Source organism: Triturus cristatus, chromosome 8, assembly GCF_964204655.1.
Source record: "Triturus cristatus chromosome 8, aTriCri1.1, whole genome shotgun sequence".
Taxonomy (NCBI): domain Eukaryota; kingdom Metazoa; phylum Chordata; class Amphibia; order Caudata; family Salamandridae; genus Triturus; species Triturus cristatus.
Genome location: NC_140591.1, coordinates 152,720,710 through 152,738,877, shown reverse-complemented (window position 1 = coordinate 152,738,877; position 18,168 = coordinate 152,720,710). Strand labels below are relative to the sequence as shown.

The following is an 18,168-nucleotide window of genomic DNA, read 5'->3' as shown; positions in this document are numbered from 1 at the left end:
AGTGATAATCAGCCCGCTTTATTTAAAGGAAATGGTTTTAAACAGAATGGAAAATACCGACAGAAAGGTCAAAATAGATTGGAAATGGGCTTGGCATGCTTAGTGAACAAAGGATGAATTAAGAGGATTGTGCTTGACATGCATGGTGGACGAATATATATATTAATGGTGAACGGAAGTATATCTCAAACTTACGGGACTTCCAAATGCTCTCGCAAGTCATGTTCAAGTCGCGTATTCGAAACATATAAACCTGTGGATACAACTCTATCTTAGTCACAGGGAGCCTGCAAGTATATTCGGAGATGAATCACAATTAAGAATGAAAGGCTTACCTCAAGATTCGAAGTGAGAGAATTAGTTCCCGCAGTTATCTCTGTCGCATTGTACGTGTACCTACTAAGACGCCGTGTTAAACCGAGTCTAACCCGGAAGTTCGTGATCAGGACTACTGGGGTAAACATAGTGAACAGACTATTGTGACGATCACCCAGTATTACATGGTTATCGGAGAAAAATCCGTTCACTCTATACATTGAAAACATGGGTGGACAATGGTTGTAACCTAGTTTATAATGGTACTGTAATGACATTCACAATCACATATACCATAAATTGTGGAAGGTCAGAAAACTAGATGGAGTTTATAAAAAGCAACTTAAATCTACTCATTCATTCAGTCCTTTGGGGTTCACTGTATTGAGGTAATTCATATAGTGAATTTCTCTTTGTAGCAGATATCTTGTGTTGTCTCTTCCTGGCAAAATAGGTACTCACACCAGTACCTAAAATCTTAATTGACTCGTATTGTGGTTATGAGAATTGAAATGGCTAGCAGTAGTCACCATGCTCTCTGTGTATGATTCCTCAGATGATGAGATTATTTTTATGCGTAACAATTGTGAAAGTGGTAGACGTTTTTTAGGGATGGCTGGTGAAAACTCGTGTAATGTAAAAGGATATCACGGTCCGTAGATTTTGTATAAACACTTGTGGTTAGTTGCCCATGTTGTTTTTGGATTAGAACATCCACAAAGGTGATTTCATTTTTCTGAATGGTGGATGTGAAACTTATTTGCTCATTTATGGTGTCTAATTTTTAAATCTCTGTTAGTTCTTGTTGTGTTCCCTTCCAAAGGATGAAAATATCATCTATGTATCTTTTGTACACTATCAAATTATTTATCCAGTTCTGTTGGTTTAATATGTGATCCAATTGAAATTAGTACATAAAGACATTTGTATACGCTGGGGCACAGCAGTTTTCCATGAAAGTACCGGAGGATTGGATAAAAAAACTATTCTTGCCATTTAAAATAACTGTGAAAAAGTGTCAAATGGAGTAATTCCATCAAAAATATCTTCAAATCTTCATCCTTGCCTGTCATCATCAAAAAGTATTCTACTGCTTGTATGCCTAGATTGTGAGGAATTGAGGTGTAAAGTGATTTTACGTCGATTGTACAGAGGTGCATATTCTCTGTATAACTTGATTTTGCTTTCTCCAAAATGTTTATGAAGTCGGTAGTGTCTTTTATATATGTGGACATGTTTTGAACGATGGGCTGTAAATGTTTATCAAGGTATTTTCCTATTGGTTCATGGATTGAGTTGATGGTAGAAACTATTGGTCTAAAAGGCGGTCTTGTGGACTGTTTGTGAATTTTGGGGATCAGGTATATGTATGGTATGGCCGGGTTTGTTTTGATTAGACATTCTTTTTCCTTATTACCAATTGTACCATATTCCATTGCTTTGTCAATGATTTGGACAAGAATTTTTAAGAATTCATTAGTTGGATCAGATGCTATTGTTGTGTATGTGTTTTCATCATTCATATGGATGTTTACATTTTCCAGGTAAAAGTCGGTGTCCATAACAATCAATGCTCCCCCTTTGTCCACTTGCCCCCCCAATTGGGGACAGCGCTTGTTCATCTAGTTATTACATCCTCATACTCAGGAGGATTAACCAACCAGCATCAATGAATATACTTAATTCAGCTTGAACCCAAAATTACAGGATTATCATAAAACCACGTAGTTGTTCGAAGGGTCCAATTTCCATTTGGAAGAAATAAATATTCGTGTTCTGAGTAATCTAGACTATGCACCCAACATTCAACATGTCCTTTGAGGATATATCAAATTTAACGGAACACAGAGCAGAAACATTTTGTTTTACCAACGATGAAACCCAACGCATTTATTCACTCATAGAAGAAACAGCATAAGTACCGGTACTGGATCGAAACAAACCAATATTAAGCAACTTTTATACATGTCAAAAGGGATCATTAACCAACATCTACATGCAAGTACACTCATCAAATATCACAAAGCACAGCGAACACCCTGGGGTTTAAGAATATCCTTAAAATCTACTCTTTGTAAAAACAATACCCGTTTCACTGACAAATAGTATGCTGTATTGAATAAGAGCTCTTTAGACTTAATATTATTAATAATTGAGGGATTATCAAAATAGCTAGAGGATTTAAACAAAGAAGTCAATCAATTAAAACAGGAACTCACTGATGCTATGACTAAAGAAGACTGGGAAGAAACTTTGAACGACATCAACAAACAATTGGATACCTACACTAAAGAAATAAGCAAACGAAAAATCAGAAAGTTCAAAAGAGACACAATAGATTATAAGCTTGGTGAGGTTTACAATTGGACTGACATATATGTGCGCCGTCGGAAACAGAAACCCAACACAGGTAGATCTACGGATAATGATACATCATCATCAGATGATTCACAATATCAAAAGAAACCATTTACTCAACGTGAAAACCAAAGAGCAGAAGATGAAACACCTTCAACTTCAAGCACAATCACCACACAAACAAGTACAACTACCAGTTCTTTTTTAGAGAAGGGCCCAGGACCACCAGGAAAACCTGGAGGGGGAGGTCAAAACACAAGAATACCACCAGATCCAGTGGCGAAAAACACGAGAGAACTTACTACTCAACATTTCAAAAGAAAAACTGACCAGAACATTACAAAAAGGAACCTCTTATGTCCCAACATACCATTCAAACATCTTGGAAACTCAAATCAGCGTATATAAATTCATACAACCTTTAAGGCTAAGACACTTTTTTGAAAATATAGTGAAAAAGCAGAAGAGCCAAAGAAGGATATGTTACAAGGATTACGCAACAAGAGTAGATTCACTGCACCCATCAGTCATAAAGTATTGGACGCCTTTGAAAAAGTCATACTCAAAGACATAGATACTATCTTTAAGCAACCCAGATCAAAATCAACGAACATCACGAAAAAAGAGAGGGAGGCCCTAAAACAACTGGCTACCAATACCAGAATAACTATTTGCCAAGCGGACAAAGGGGGAGCATTGGTTGTTATGGACACCGACTTTTACCTGGAAAATGTAAACATCCATGTGAATGATGAAAACACATACACAAGAATAACATCTTGGAGAAAGCAAAATCAAGTTACACCGAGAATATCCTCCTCTGTACAATCGGCGTAAAATCACTTTACACCTCAATCCCTCACAATCTAGGCATACAAGCAGTAGAATAATTTTTAATGATGACAGACAAGGATGAAGATTTGAAGAAATTTTTGATTGAATTATTCCATTTTACACTATTCCAGTTATTTTAAATGGCAGGAAGAGTTTTTCATCCAATCCTCCGGCACTTTCATGGAAATCTGTGCTGCCCCAGCATATGCAAATATCTTTATGTACAGATTTCAATTGGATCACATATTAAACCAACAGAACTGGATAAATAATTTGATCATGTTCAAAAGATACATAGATGATATTTTCATCCTTTGGAAAGAAACGCAACAAGAACTGACCCAGGCAAATGAAAAATTAGACACCATAAATGAGCAAATAAGTTTCACATCCCCCATTTAAAAAATTAAATCACCTTCTTGGATGTTCAAATCCAAAATCAACATGGGCAACTAACCACAAGTGCTTATACAAAATCTACAGACTGTGACAACCTTTTACATTACACACATTTCCACCAGCCATCCCTTAAAAAACACCTACCATTTTCACAATTGTTACGAATAAAAAGAATCTCATCATCTGAGGAATAATACACAGAAAGCATGGTGACTACTGTTAAGAAATTCCAACAAAGAGGTTATCCGGAAAACATTCTACAAGAGGCCATGAACAAGGTGCAAAAGGAAGAACGTGACAATCTACTCACTAACAAGAAGACAGAAGAGGATGAACGTGGAATGGTATTCGTATCAAAATTTTTAACCCCAAGCCATAGAATAAAGAAGTCGATAATCAAACACTGGTTTATGTTAACACTTGAAGAGGATTTCAGAGGAATCTTTCAACAACGACACAGATTCGCTTATTTACGCACACACAATTTAAAGAAAATACTTAACAAAAAAGATGACAAGAAGGACACCAACTATCGGGGTACTCTTCCCTGTTTGAACTGTGAAAATCGCAACGCTATCATTAAGGGGAACCAGATCCCCCATCCCACCAAAGGAACACAAGTTAAATTAAGAGTAACAGCGACATGTGACAGCAATAATGTGATATATATGTTGAAATGTCCTTTTGGATATGCCTACGTAGGGAAAACGTAACGTAATATTAAAGTACGTTTAACAGAACATAAAAGTAATATTCATACCAAAAAGCCCAAATCCACCGTGGCTAGCCATTTCAATTTTCATAACCACAATAGGAGTCAATTAAGATTCTTGGAACTGGAGCGAGTAACTATTTTGCCAGGAAGAGACAACACAAGATATCTGTTGCAAAGAGATATTCACTGGATTAATTACCTCAATACAGTGAACCCCAAAGAACTGAATGAACGAGTAGATTTAAGTTGCTTTTTATAAACTCCATCTAGTTTTCTGACCTTCCACAATGTATGGTATAGGTGATTGTGAATGTCATTACAGTACCATTATCAACTAGGTTATAACCATTGTCCACCCATTTTTCAATACATAGAGTTACCGGATTTTTCTCCTATAACCACGTAATACCTAGATTGACGCGTGGTTCCATGTGTACAGACAACGTTTGAACGCTAGATACATTTGGAACTAGGAGGACACCACTATAATATTCTGTTATGCACAACACATAGTAATTTATCACACACTCGCGTTTTACTGGGTGATCGTCACAATAATCTGTTCACTATGTTTACCCCCGTAGTCCAGTTACATGATCACGTACTTTCGGGTTAGACTCGGTTTAACACGGCGTCTTAGTAGGTACGCGTACAACGCGACAGAGATAACTTCGGGAACTAATTCTCTCACTTCAAATCTTAAAGTAAGCCTTTATTCTTAATTGTGATTAATCTCCAAATATACTCGCAGGCTCCCTGTGACTAACATAGAGTTGTATCCACAGGTTTATACATTTTGTAATACGCGACTTGAACATGACTTGCGAGAGCATTTGGAAGTCCCGTAAGTTTGGGTTATATTTCCGTTCACCATGAATATACTTACGTTTACCATGCATGTCAAGAACAATCCTCTTAATTCATTCCTTGTTCACTAAGCATGCCAAGCCCCATTTCCATTCTATTTTGACCTTTCTGTCGATATTTTCCATTCCGTTTCAATCCGTTTCCTTTAAATAAAGCATGCTGATTATCACTCCGCCTCAACCCACAGGGTTCACATTTTACGTTTCGTGTCTCACCTTGGTTGCATGTTCAAACCCACTATACCTCCGATTTTTAATATTTCAGAATTAGCAAACATCGATAACGCATTCAACATCGGTATATGGCACACAACTACTGCTATAAACTTAAACTTTCACTTTTGTTCGTTTTGTTAACAGTTGCTATCATCATGTACCTACTGAAATATGGTCACTACTTTTTCCATGAAAGGGATCACATTTTAGTTACTATCGGCATTCTACTATACCCTAATTTGATCATCATGTATAATGTCATCTATGCATTTCCAGTGCTATGCTGAATGTTAATTCTATGTTTTCAGAATAAAAGGCCCCTGATGAAGGGCAAAGCCCGAAATGCATTGGGCATAACTTAAAAAATGTGTGTAAACACATTGATATTACTGAAGAAAGTAGTAATTCATGAATAAGAAAAAAGAAAGAAGCATAAGAATCAAGAACAATAGACATTTGAAACTTTCACGAACTGTTTGTATGAACTTTATTGAAAACCAAAACCAGAGTGCGACTTGGAGACGCCCCCCAATTGGGCACAGCTCTTGTGCACAAATACTTTACACATTGCCTCTGAGTTAAGCATGACTGCTCTGTGCTAAGCTTCCAAAGGGTTGAGCACAGGTTAATTTAGTGTTTCCTTGTGGCTCACCTTGAGAAGAATTGTGATTGTAGCTTGAGAAGGATTTCACCCCCACCTCCCCAAAGCAGTAACCTAATTTCTTATAGGTAGATATGTGCATATAGTGAACAAACCCCATCGAGATAAACAAACATTTTTTGCTGCTTCTGCTCTGATGGGAGCTAATGAATAGCAATAGTGTCCTTGTGTTCCCACTCATCTACAGCAGCAAATGTAAGGTTTTCAGACATAATATCTAAAACAATTCAATTCAATTCAATATATCTTTATTTCGGTTCACATAAAACCATAAAAGATGCATCATAAAATTAACATACAGTTTGTTTGGATATTAATGTGCAAGTATAGCAGCTTCAGTTGTAATACATAACACTTCATCGATTTAAGGGCTATTGTTAAGAAATACATTTCATTTCCTAGCCGCAAAAGTAACAGATAAAATATATACATAGTTAAAACTAGACATAAACATTTTAAAATCAGTGTCCATTACTCCGATATGGGCTCATAATCCATTATGTATATATAGCTCTAAATGATATTCCCATTTGGTTAGCACAGGTTAAAGATACTTTATAGCAATCAATGGATACACAAATTGCATTAGAACACCAATAGGCCTAAAGTACATGTGCATAATTTACTGAAACAATTAGCTTAAAAATACCTATTCTTGATTGTTAGACCTTAAAGTGTTATCCCTGCTTATGCCCTTATAAGGCTCACATTAAACAAAAATCTGCTAATACTAAAAACAACCTTTTGAGATGTGTTGGTTTTCAGTATTCTTCCTGCCTCTAGGCTATGTCTAGTATTCATATTTTTACAAATGGGTTTAATCCATTTATTCCTTGGTTTTACATACGCTGGGCAGGAGAATAATGTGTGAATCATTTTCCCTAGACATATTTTGACATAATTTACAATATTCATTACTGATACCGTCTTGATTTGTAGCCCAGTTTGACATATTCGTATTAGTTCGTAACACCCCATATCTGAACTATAACGATTTGGCCAGTTGAGGACGAACTTCATCTAAAAAATATTCGAAACTGGCTACCTCCTTAAAAAGAAGGAACTTGGTTGTTAGTGAACCATTATCTGTGCCGTGAAACACGTTATTTTGAATGTAAGTCCAGAATGTTGATTTTAGCAGTTCTCTAGATGTTAGTGTCAACTGTGTCGGGTGTTCCAAAAAATGGTACAGGCCTAGTTTCTCAAACCAAGAAGAAACATGTTTAAGCCAAGAGATGTTCTTGCTCTGGTCAATACTTAAGATCTCCTCAAGACCTTCCTTATAGTCTATCAATTCTTGGGTTGACCAGAGCCGCACCAAATATAATAAGGGTCTTAATATTGTGTGGTGGTCTGTTCACCTAACATTTAAATCCATAACAATCGGGATTAGGGGTGTTCGCACTGGTAAACTTAGCAATCTTCTAAAAAATGTGTTCTCTCCTGGTTCAAAACTCTTTTTACAATTAGGCCCCCACATTTCCACCCCATAAAGAGAAGCTGATTGAGCTCTATGTTTAAAGACCTCTAGGGCGGGAGACACCGCCTTCGAGATACTAGTCCCATGCTTCTTCATTATAGGCAATGTGTTTTGAAGCAGGGTAATTTTATTTTTTTCTAATTGTGGCTTCCAGGACAGCTTTGTATCCAAGGTTATACCCAGATAGTTAAAAGATTGAACATGTTTTAATTTTTGATTGTTAATTGCTAGGTTCTTTCTAAAAGACTTGTGTGGGTTTATTGGCATATATTTAGTTTTGCTGGCATTTATTTCAAGGCCCTTAGTATTGCAATATGTACACCCCTTTTGACCGGGATTGCCTTGGGAAGTTAGCCCCTCGGTCCCCATCTCACTTTGGCAAAATTATCCTCATGTAATCTTATTATTTGTGCGAGTAGATCGTTTGTCAGTCCCTGAGATTTCAATGATTTCCAAAGTAAGTTTCGTGGAATGAGGTCGAAAGCAACCCTGAGGTCTACAAAAGCAATATACAAGTGCCCTTTTTTAAATTAATGTATTTCCAGCATAAACAAATTAATCTAAAAACCTGACCAATTGTGCTGATTTTTTATCTAAATCCCGCCTGGAATTTGGAGAGAACGCTGTTCTCTTTAAGCCAACCATTTAATCTCATTAAAATATGCCTAGCGAAGATTTTTTGTAAAATATCAAATAAACTTATAGGTCGATAATTTGCGGGGTCGTAGCAATTGCCCTTCTTAAAAATCGCAATGATCTCTCCCCCTTTCCATGAATCAGGTATGGGAGAGCCAGATGCAATAGCATTGCATAAACGATTTATTTATGGCCCCCAAACACTACTGTCATGCTTTAACATATCTCCTGGGATATTGTCGGAGCCGGGCGCTTTCCTGGACTTGACTGCATTAACTGCCATTAGTGTTTCTTCCAAGCTAAAATGGAGTTCATTCGTATTATGGTTAACTACAGGAGCTGCACTGGCAGAAATTTTTTCATTTTGAACTGCCGCATAAAGGCTGAAAAAATAATCCTCCCAAGTTTTAGCATCAAGATAGAGGTCCTTACTGTCCCTACCAGTCTTGTTGCCCTTTGTAATTAGGCGCCAAAAGCCTACTTGGTCCTTGGACTTGGCTGCACATATTAAATCTGTCCAGATGTTGTCCTCCCATGTTTTTTTGGCATCGGTAAGAGTTCACTTATAATTAGATCTTTTCTCCCTTATGCCCAATATATAATTTATTTTAATGGCCAATATAAGATCAGCTTTTGCTTCCTGACACTCCTTATTATACCACGTGTTATCTCTTGTTTTGGAGTCTCTCCCACTACGATCTTTGGTTATTCTACTAACAATCGGTACTAAAGCTTCTATCAAAGCTTAATGTGTCGTAAACTCTGTTACGGGAGAATCCATGTGCAGAGAGACAACATCTGCAAAGGTGTTTTAAATCTGCGTCATGGCTTGAATGTCTCATAGAATATGTGGTCACTTTACAGCTCGGCGATTGTAGCTAACAAGAATGTCATCAGTTGAGATATTAATATCTTCATTGTACTCAATAACATCAATGAAAGGGTCAGTTGCTAAGGTCAAATGTAAGGGACATTGAACCCTATCAGTTCTGGAGTCTATTTTCAGATCAAGTACATTTGGCCAGAATTCGATTGAGACCAATATATCATCTAAGTTGCTTTTACAATTGCCTCTACTAAAAGTAAAAGCTTTTGGTCTGGTAAACGACCATTACAAGCTCTAATTCCCTGTCCTGTTGTTAATTTCATAATTTGTGCGACAGCTATAGTACAAGGCACTGTCGAGCTACTTTCAAGAGCAGGGATATTATTTGCTGCATCCTCCTCTTCAGAGAGGTTCTCAAAGCCCACCATTGGTTCAAAGTTACAATTTAAGTCACCCCCTATAATTACCATTGCCCCAGGTTCTAGTACGTTTAGAAAGGAATCAAGCTGTTTAGTGACCAAAGATTCTTTTGTAGCTGGACTTGGCCTATTGTAGATGTTAATCAGGTATATTGTTTTTTTATCCTGTGTTTTGATTTTCACGCCAATCAAGTCCTGATATAATATATCCAACTGGGTTAACACGATTTTAAGAGTTATTCTTATCCATATAACAAGACCCCCTGAAGGCCTACCTCTAGCTGATGAAATAACATTAATACTGAAGGTCTTAAACTCAACCTTGTGACGGGTGTCTAATGCCCAGGTCTCCTGCAATAGGTATATGTCACTTTGCTCTATATATTCCAGCCATTCAGTGTCCCTAACATTCCTATTTAATCCCGCAATATTCCAGGAGGTAAGGTGTACTTCTGGCACTTTCTTTGCTCCTATCTTTATTGAATTTAGCCTAGGCCTTTAAAGGAGGTTGAGAAAAGCTAGATGGTACCCCCTATGACTCTTCCACTCCTAATTGTCCATTCAACTCAGCTGTATTATGACGTTTACCTCCCCCTGTGTCTCCTTTAAGTGCTGTCCTAATGGGGAGCATATCTGCTCCACATTACAACTTGGCTGAGTAATAGCAAAAGGATATATGTTGTTTTCTCCATGAGTTGGTTGTCAATCTAGGGCATCTAGGTCAAAAAGCGTCTGAAATCTATTTGAAGATAATATTGGGGTATTATCGTGAACAAATTTCCTAGGGTGTGGTTTATAAAAATATCCTAGGGGGAGTACACAGATGCAGGTTTTTTGGAGAGATATCTCCTGTTGCGTATTTAGCAATCTTTGAACCATATGGGGTCTGCAAAAATGTATTATTATACAATCACCATCAAGCTTCTTTGGGGAAACACCAATCTACTCTGTGAACCATTAGAATGTCATTCACGTTCTGTGGGTTAAAATATTTATGTTTAAACAACCAAGCAACGGTCTTGTTCCGCAAATTGGTCCATGATTTACTCTGTTCCTTTTTTAAGGCGGGGACCCCAGCTAAAATTAATACGTAGGGACATGAGGCAGGTGGTAACCCTATAACATCAATACTTGGGTTCAAAGTTGCGCCTTGCAAGTTTTTTGTAGCAACCGAACCCAAGCGATTTACCGATACATTTAGGGCTACCTGTTCAGGACATATAACTTGCCTTTCCCCTATTTTATGATCTGTTCTGTGGGCCTTGCCCGTATACTTTTCTCCTTATTTTCTCTTTGCGATATGGAATTTTCCACGTGTGTACTATTGTCCCGTTACTTATTCCAGCTAAGCTAAGAATTTGGGAACCCTCTAATTTCTTTGGATCACACGCCCCTTCTATAGCATCCGGGTGGCTTGAGTCCCTACTACCTCCATATTTTCTATCACTGCATATAGATGATCGATCTTTTTGTCTAAAATGCCAAACTTTGTGTTCATCAATTCAGTAATTTGTAATGATATAGTCCCAAATGTTGATTCTAATACTGTTGTGAATGTACAATCATGAACCCCTAGACTTTCTTTCATGGTTAGGGTGGGAGGGTGGATAACTTCATCTGTCTGTGTGCTGACAGTATTTGTTAATGTTACAACTTGGTCGTCTACATGTATAGTTTTTTGGGACACGGGCCTAGATCCCCCGGAACTCTTAGTTTTGGATTTTTGGTGACCCATAACTCGCTTTTGCTTAGCTCGGTGCACTTTCCCTTTGGGCTGTTCGAATACATTTGGAGCTCGTGATCTTGTTCCTATACCCTGTCTACTGTGATCATTTGAGACTGGGCTTATGACTGGCGATGATATGCTTGACAAAGCAGATGTCATTGGTTTATTTTGAACAATTATCTTTGGATTTAGTGGGAGTTGTTGTGGTGAGTCATTCGAATTAGAATAAAAAATAAATGGTTGCTTATATGTTAGAAGTTGTGTAAGATCCAATGACAACTGTCTCTTAGTCATTTGGATTTCATGTGTCAATAGGGATTCTAACGAGCCTGCCGCGCCTTTGCGCTTACTCATAGTCATTGACGTATGGGTAACAATAGTCAAATATGACTTAATTAAAGAGGACCAGCAATCAATACCACACTGATCTAAGACAATGCACATAATCTTATAGTCTTACCGGACAGTTCATACATAAGACCAGTTCTTGGGGTGGCCCAGCCCAGTCCCCTCCGGTCGCTGACGGGCACGGGCGGGCCAGCCTTTGGCCCGGGCTTTGCCCGGGCATGCCCGTGCACGTCCCGCAGTGCGGGAGTTGGCGTGGCTATTTATCGTGCCTCCGGGCACGAGTGGAGCGTCAGGATGGCGCGAGGCTGCTGGGTAATGTAGTCCACTGTCTTTCCCCTCACGGCGATTGACTTCAAATTGGAGCCTTTCCCTTCACGGCAATCATGCAGGATAGACCGTTTCCCTCACTGTAAGGTGCAACAAGTTGACAAGCGTCCCGCGGTGCGGGAGGTGGTGTCGTAATTTATCGGGCCTCCGGGTGCGAGAACAGCGTCAGGGTGGCGCGAGGCTGCTGGATAATGTAGTCCACTGCCGTTCCCCTCACAGCGATTGAGTTCAAATTGGAGCTGTTCCCCTCACGGCAATCATGCAGGATAGACCGTTTCCCTCAATGCAAGGTGCAACAAGCTGACAAAATTAAAATAAATATCGCCATGCCAACATATCGTGTCCAAAATATCGTGATATCAAAATATCGTCAGCAAATATCGTTGTCAAGAATATCAATTCTAAGGTAAGTAAAAGGGATTTTTAAAATACTTAAGTCATTAATACAGTTTGCAAAAATATAGTTGTTTAAAATATCATTCTCTTATTATTGTCATGTATTTAAGTATATATTTGAAATGTATATGATGTATGTTTTTTGTATACTTATTGTTTGTTTGTTTGTTTTTTAATATATTTGTTACACTTTTAGTAGTTATGAAATTGTATTAAATTATTTTTTGTGATCTTTAGTGCCGTAGCGGTATGTGGGTTTATAGGGATATAGGGTGGGAAGCAATTTAATTATAAAACATATAAGTATTATTATTTTATTTCATATTATGTATTTAATTGATATTTAATTATGTTAATTGTCCTTTTGATTATTGTAAATGTAAACTTTATGTGTGGGTTGTTGGGTTTATGGGGGTAAAGGGTGGGAAGTAATTTATTTTTAATTAATTGATAATTAGTTGTTAAATAAAATTAATTAATTAAATGATAATTAATTATGTTAATTGTGTATTTTTATTTATATTTTTTAGGTGCTGATAGTGGAGTTTATAGGAGTAAATGGAAAGTCATTTATTTAATTACAAATTAGTTGTTAATTAATATTGATTAATTGAAAATTAATTATGTTAATTGTGTAAATGTTTTTTTCAGGTGCAGGTTGTTGGGTTTAAAGGAGTAAACTGTGGAGAGAAAATTAATTCAAATTAATTAATAATTAGTTGTTAAATACTAATTATTTTTTAATTAATAATTAATTTAATTTTAGGTGTGGGTTTAGGGTTTTATTGGGGTAAAGGGTGGGAAGTTAATTAATTGTAATGAATTAATACTTAGTCTTTGATTAATAATATTTGGTTAATTGATAATTGATTATGTTAATTGTGCAATTACATTTGTTTTTAAGATTTTAGTTGTGGCTTGTGGGTGTTTTAGGGGAATGGGGTGGGGAATAAATTAATTTAAAGTAATTAAGAATTATTTTTTACATTAATATTAATTTTTATTTTTATAATTGTGTAAATACTGTTTTGGGTAAATTTTATGAGTGTGTTTTGTGTTTTGTGGGGGTATAATTTGGGAAGTAAATTAATTATAATTAATTAATTAATAACTTAGGGCCTGATTACGATGTTGTTGAGACTGCCACCTGCCAGGCACCGCCGCCAGCTGTTTCATGGCGGTTTGCCTGCAATGAAAAGGCAGGCGGAAAGGGACACTGGGGGCCCATGGGGGCCCCCCCTTCCTCCTTGGCCCTCCGACATGGCCCCTTGGAGCACCACTTGTGCCCCCCAAAACATCCCTGCAGCATGTGGCAGGCACTGCATGGTGCCTGCCACATGGTGCAGGGATATGCACGGCTGCATATTTTGTACTGCAGCGTGTGCTGCAACCCACAGCACCCACCGCAATACAAAAAATACACTTTGGGACTGTCTTGAAGGCGGTTGCATTGTTATTCAGGGTGCTGGACTGCCAACATCTTGTCGGGCGTTTCCCACTAGGATGGCGGTCGGATGTAAGTCCGACCGCCATCTTAATCAGGCCTTAATATTTAATTAACATAATTCGTTTTTAGATAAATATGTATATTAATAGTGTCAATATTTTGCTTTTTACAGTTAAGTATTAGGTGCAGGTTGTGAGTTTTGTGGGGTTATAGGGTAGGGAGTGACTAACTTTAATTTATGTAATAAATTTTTTTGTTAATAAATAATTTCTAAATAAAAATATATATTTGCATGAAAATTATTTTTCAATTTTACTTTTAATAAAATTTGTAGTTATGTGTGATATGTATTTAACATTGTAATGTTTTCATTTAAAAAAAAATTAATATTACATATATTTGTAGGTTTTTTTGTACATATTTAATTATCTTTTATTTACCTTGTTTTTGAAATAATGTTTTTTTGTTCAAGATTTTTTTTTTTTTTAATGTTGCTGGCAATAGTAAATGTTACCCCTACGCAATCCAACACTTTCCATACTATTGTACAGACTGGAGTAGGAATAGAAAATTGTAACCTTCCGCTATCCAACACTTTCCCTATTGTTGTACTGAATGGAGTGGTAATAGTGCATTTTACCTCTCCACGATCCAACACCTTCCCTACTGTTGTGCTGACTGGAGTGGGAATAGTATATTTTACCCCTCCGCAATCTAACACTTTCTCTACTGCTGTACTGACTGGAGTGGAAATAGCAGATTTTACCCCTCCACTATCCAACACTTTCCCTACTGTTATATTGACTGGAGCGGGAATATTAAATTTGACCCCTCCGCAATCCAACACTTTCCCTACTGCTGTACTGACTGGAGTGGGAATAGTAAATTTCACCCCTCTGCAATCCAACATTTTCCCAACTGTTGTACTGAAGTAGGTATATGTAAATATATATATTAATTATTGTATATGTGTTTAACTTTGATATATATTTCAAAAACAATATATAATGCAACGATATATATTCCAACAATATTTATTTCGATATTTTTGTACTTACTGTTATAAGTATTGGGTAACGATATTGTTGACATCAATATTTTTGTCACAATATTTCAGAGTGGGTATTTTTGGAGGGTCGATATTCTGGCAGTGAACTCAAATTTAAAGAGCTCTCATAGGGCAGGATAGGGAAGCTTACATTACCACGTGAATCTTAATCTGAGATTACCTTGGAGCAATAAATAGACAAATTAAATCAGTTAAGTCAGTCTTTTACAAATTACTAGCCCCGTGTGCTTGAAGTTTGGGTTAGAAACGTCATACATTTAAACTTCACCAATGTGTCTCACAGCAACTGATGACTTTTTTTGTTTCACTAAAAGAGATATTTCACTACTAGGGTTCCACAAATGTAATATGCCCAAAAAATACATTGGTTATGGGTCTCTTTTCATTTCTCCTCATTTCACCCACCATCATCTTCCCTGGGAAAAGGCATATCTCCACAAATCTTCAAAAAGTAACCGTTTTTCAAAATACATCATTTCACAATAAAAACTAAACAAAACTTAAACTAAAAAAAGTCAATTTGAAACAAAAATGGATTATGAATTTCTTTACCCAATCCATTTTTCCAATTGAATCTATTCTTAATAAACAAAGTCATTCTTGTGAAAAAAAAAACAATTAGCTGGAAAGAAACAACAATTTAGCAAAAAACAAATTTGTGCAATTGTAAAACCTAACTTTGCCAGATAATCTCTTCTGATTTTTAATCCTGGAAAATCAGCAAATATTTTTGAGATTATTTTTTCCTTGTTAGCACTGCCAAGCATATTACAAGATTCCCCACCACAAACCTTTTCATGGCAGTGAGCTTGCCTGAAAATGCTGGTGGTGGGGAAACAAAGTGGTCCCTACAGGGCCCCCTGTTGCCCCTGTTCACTGGGATGCATGCAGGGGGGCACATGTTGTGCAGGAACAGCCTTTGACGCTCCCGTTGCAGTATCTTTCTTGTAGACACTGCCGTGGGACGGCCTCACCATCTGCCCAACAGACCACGAAAAAAATTTGTAATCTGGCTTGCCGTCGGCTTTAGTGTGGTGGGAGCAGGGTGGTGGCATGGCAGCCCACGCCACCAAAGTCATAATCAGGCCGAAGTAACTCGCCCCCTGGGAGTACTGATGTCATATCCCCTCAACCCTCCTATGATCGCTAACGCCGCAACCACTCACACTTACAATAGTGATTTGTCCAAACCTGGGCTCCTCTCATGGAACATAGCGGAAATAAAGAAAAAGCTGAACATTGCGGAGTACATTTCTAGCTACCATATTCTTTGTTTCCAAGAGAGGTGGGAGCTTCAGGAAAGAAGCGTGGTCTAAGGGCGATGCAAAACCCTTGATAAATATGCCCCTCACAAGTCTTGATTCCATACAAACTTACCTTAACAATACAATGGTAGTAAATATTATTGGTTTAATATTATTTTAGGTCATTATTCCGACTGAGTTATAGTGACTGCACCCAGCCCACCATTGAATTATCTGGGTAACTGGAATTGAAAAAATAAACAAGAGATATCATTTCTCTACTGATCATATGAGTTATCCAGTTTAGCACTGATGTAAAGTCTTTATTTCAGGTTTCATGATAATATGGAAACAGTTCAAGCAATTTGGAATGCCTAGTTAGAAATCTATGACTATGGGTTACTGATTCATTTTAGGTCGTGTGCAGGTTATTTAGTAGCGGCTACCCATTTACCTCCTCATCTGTTATTTGTTTTACCTTACCGGACTTTAACATTTTAATGTGACTTGTTACTCGGGTATGTTGAAGAGTCATTATTCACATTTTAATTAGAAGTGCTATAATCCGTATTTAATTTAAATAGTTTTCTTTGTACCGCAATCCAGTTCTATTTACATTACATTTACATAAGTCTCAATAATAATAATGATAATAAAAAAGAAACTCAAGGAAGTTTACTATAGGAAATAATTTTAAAGGTATCTTTCCCGTTGTGAAAGGTAATCGTCACCTTCCTCGTTAGAAAAGTGCATTTATATACAGGGTTGTGTATCATTTTATCACACCACTGTAGCCTTGCATAATTCCCGAATCTGATGTAATGCAAAATGTGCATAATGTTTTCACTTAAACAAGTCTTCTGATGGTATATTAAGTTAGTTTTCTATAAGGGATATGCCCTGACACCGAAATGTCGGAAACGGAAACAGCAAAAATATTTTATGCACATTGCGTAATTTCATGTTTCTCTTAATTTTCCTGAAATTTCAGGATAAGAGAAAAATCTTTATATGTAGATACATGCAAGGAAATCGTAGTGAGTAACACATTGCTCCTCAATTTAGCTGCTTTGAATGAAATGCTGAGTCAGCTGTTAGGATTCAAACTTGTGCCCTATTAATCATCACATTTTTTAACCGTGAATATTCAACTCACTGAGCCACCCTGATTTAAATGTTCAATGGTAGCTTGCGTGAAAAATTGAAAAACAGGAAAATAGAAGGGCAGTTGAGTGGAAATTCCTTTGGCTAAAAAATATTCTATGTTCAAATAACACCACTTGGTTAGTCATGGGCTTTAGAATAAAATAGTCATTGGGTGAGAGATAAGGTTCACCACGTACTTGTAAACGCAGTGTGCTGCTGTCACTATCCACATAGGGCTGATGATGGACCCGCCACAGTCATGGACTCCTCTCCAGTGCAAGCTGACCTGCCACGGCCACCGTCCAGAGAAAGAGGAGGAGCCGCCGACTATGCGTACCGTTCTCTGCCTTCCGCAGTCTGGAAGAAAATGTGCTTTGTCATTCTAGGCAGTAACTGCAACATTGCCAGAGCTTGAATATCTTTACAAAGAGATAGATAGGAAGTTTTTCCGTCAACTCACGAAGCAAAATCAGTGGGTTACTTAAATTAATTTCCAAATTAATCCAGGGGGTTATTTCTCTATTATGCATGCATAATTCACACCTGAGGACAAACTTTGAAATAATGCAGAGGGATGTGAAAAAGGTAAAATAGCTATTTCATGCTAGCAAAGTAAGAAATAGTTTACTATATGGACTTTTGCGACCATTAATATCTGCCCCAGATGAAATTCATCCCGTAATATAATAGTAGTCAAGATAAAAATGATTACCTACATGTTACGCTGAACCGAAGTGGCT

The 18,168-nt window shown here is 37.2% G+C and overlaps 1 protein-coding gene across 1 annotated transcript in view; it reads right to left on the bottom strand.

Moving 5' to 3' along the window:
* LOC146801723 (transmembrane protease serine 3-like) overlaps positions 1 to 17,765 on the bottom strand; it is a 95,382-nt gene extending 77,617 nt beyond the window's left edge. The window contains exon 1 of the mRNA XM_085624036.1: positions 17,626 to 17,765. Coding sequence (XP_085480162.1) covers positions 17,626 to 17,660 — 35 coding nt within the window. The 5' untranslated portion in view covers positions 17,661 to 17,765. The remainder of the gene's footprint in view (positions 1 to 17,625) is intronic.
* Positions 17,766 to 18,168: the final 403 nt, after the last annotated feature.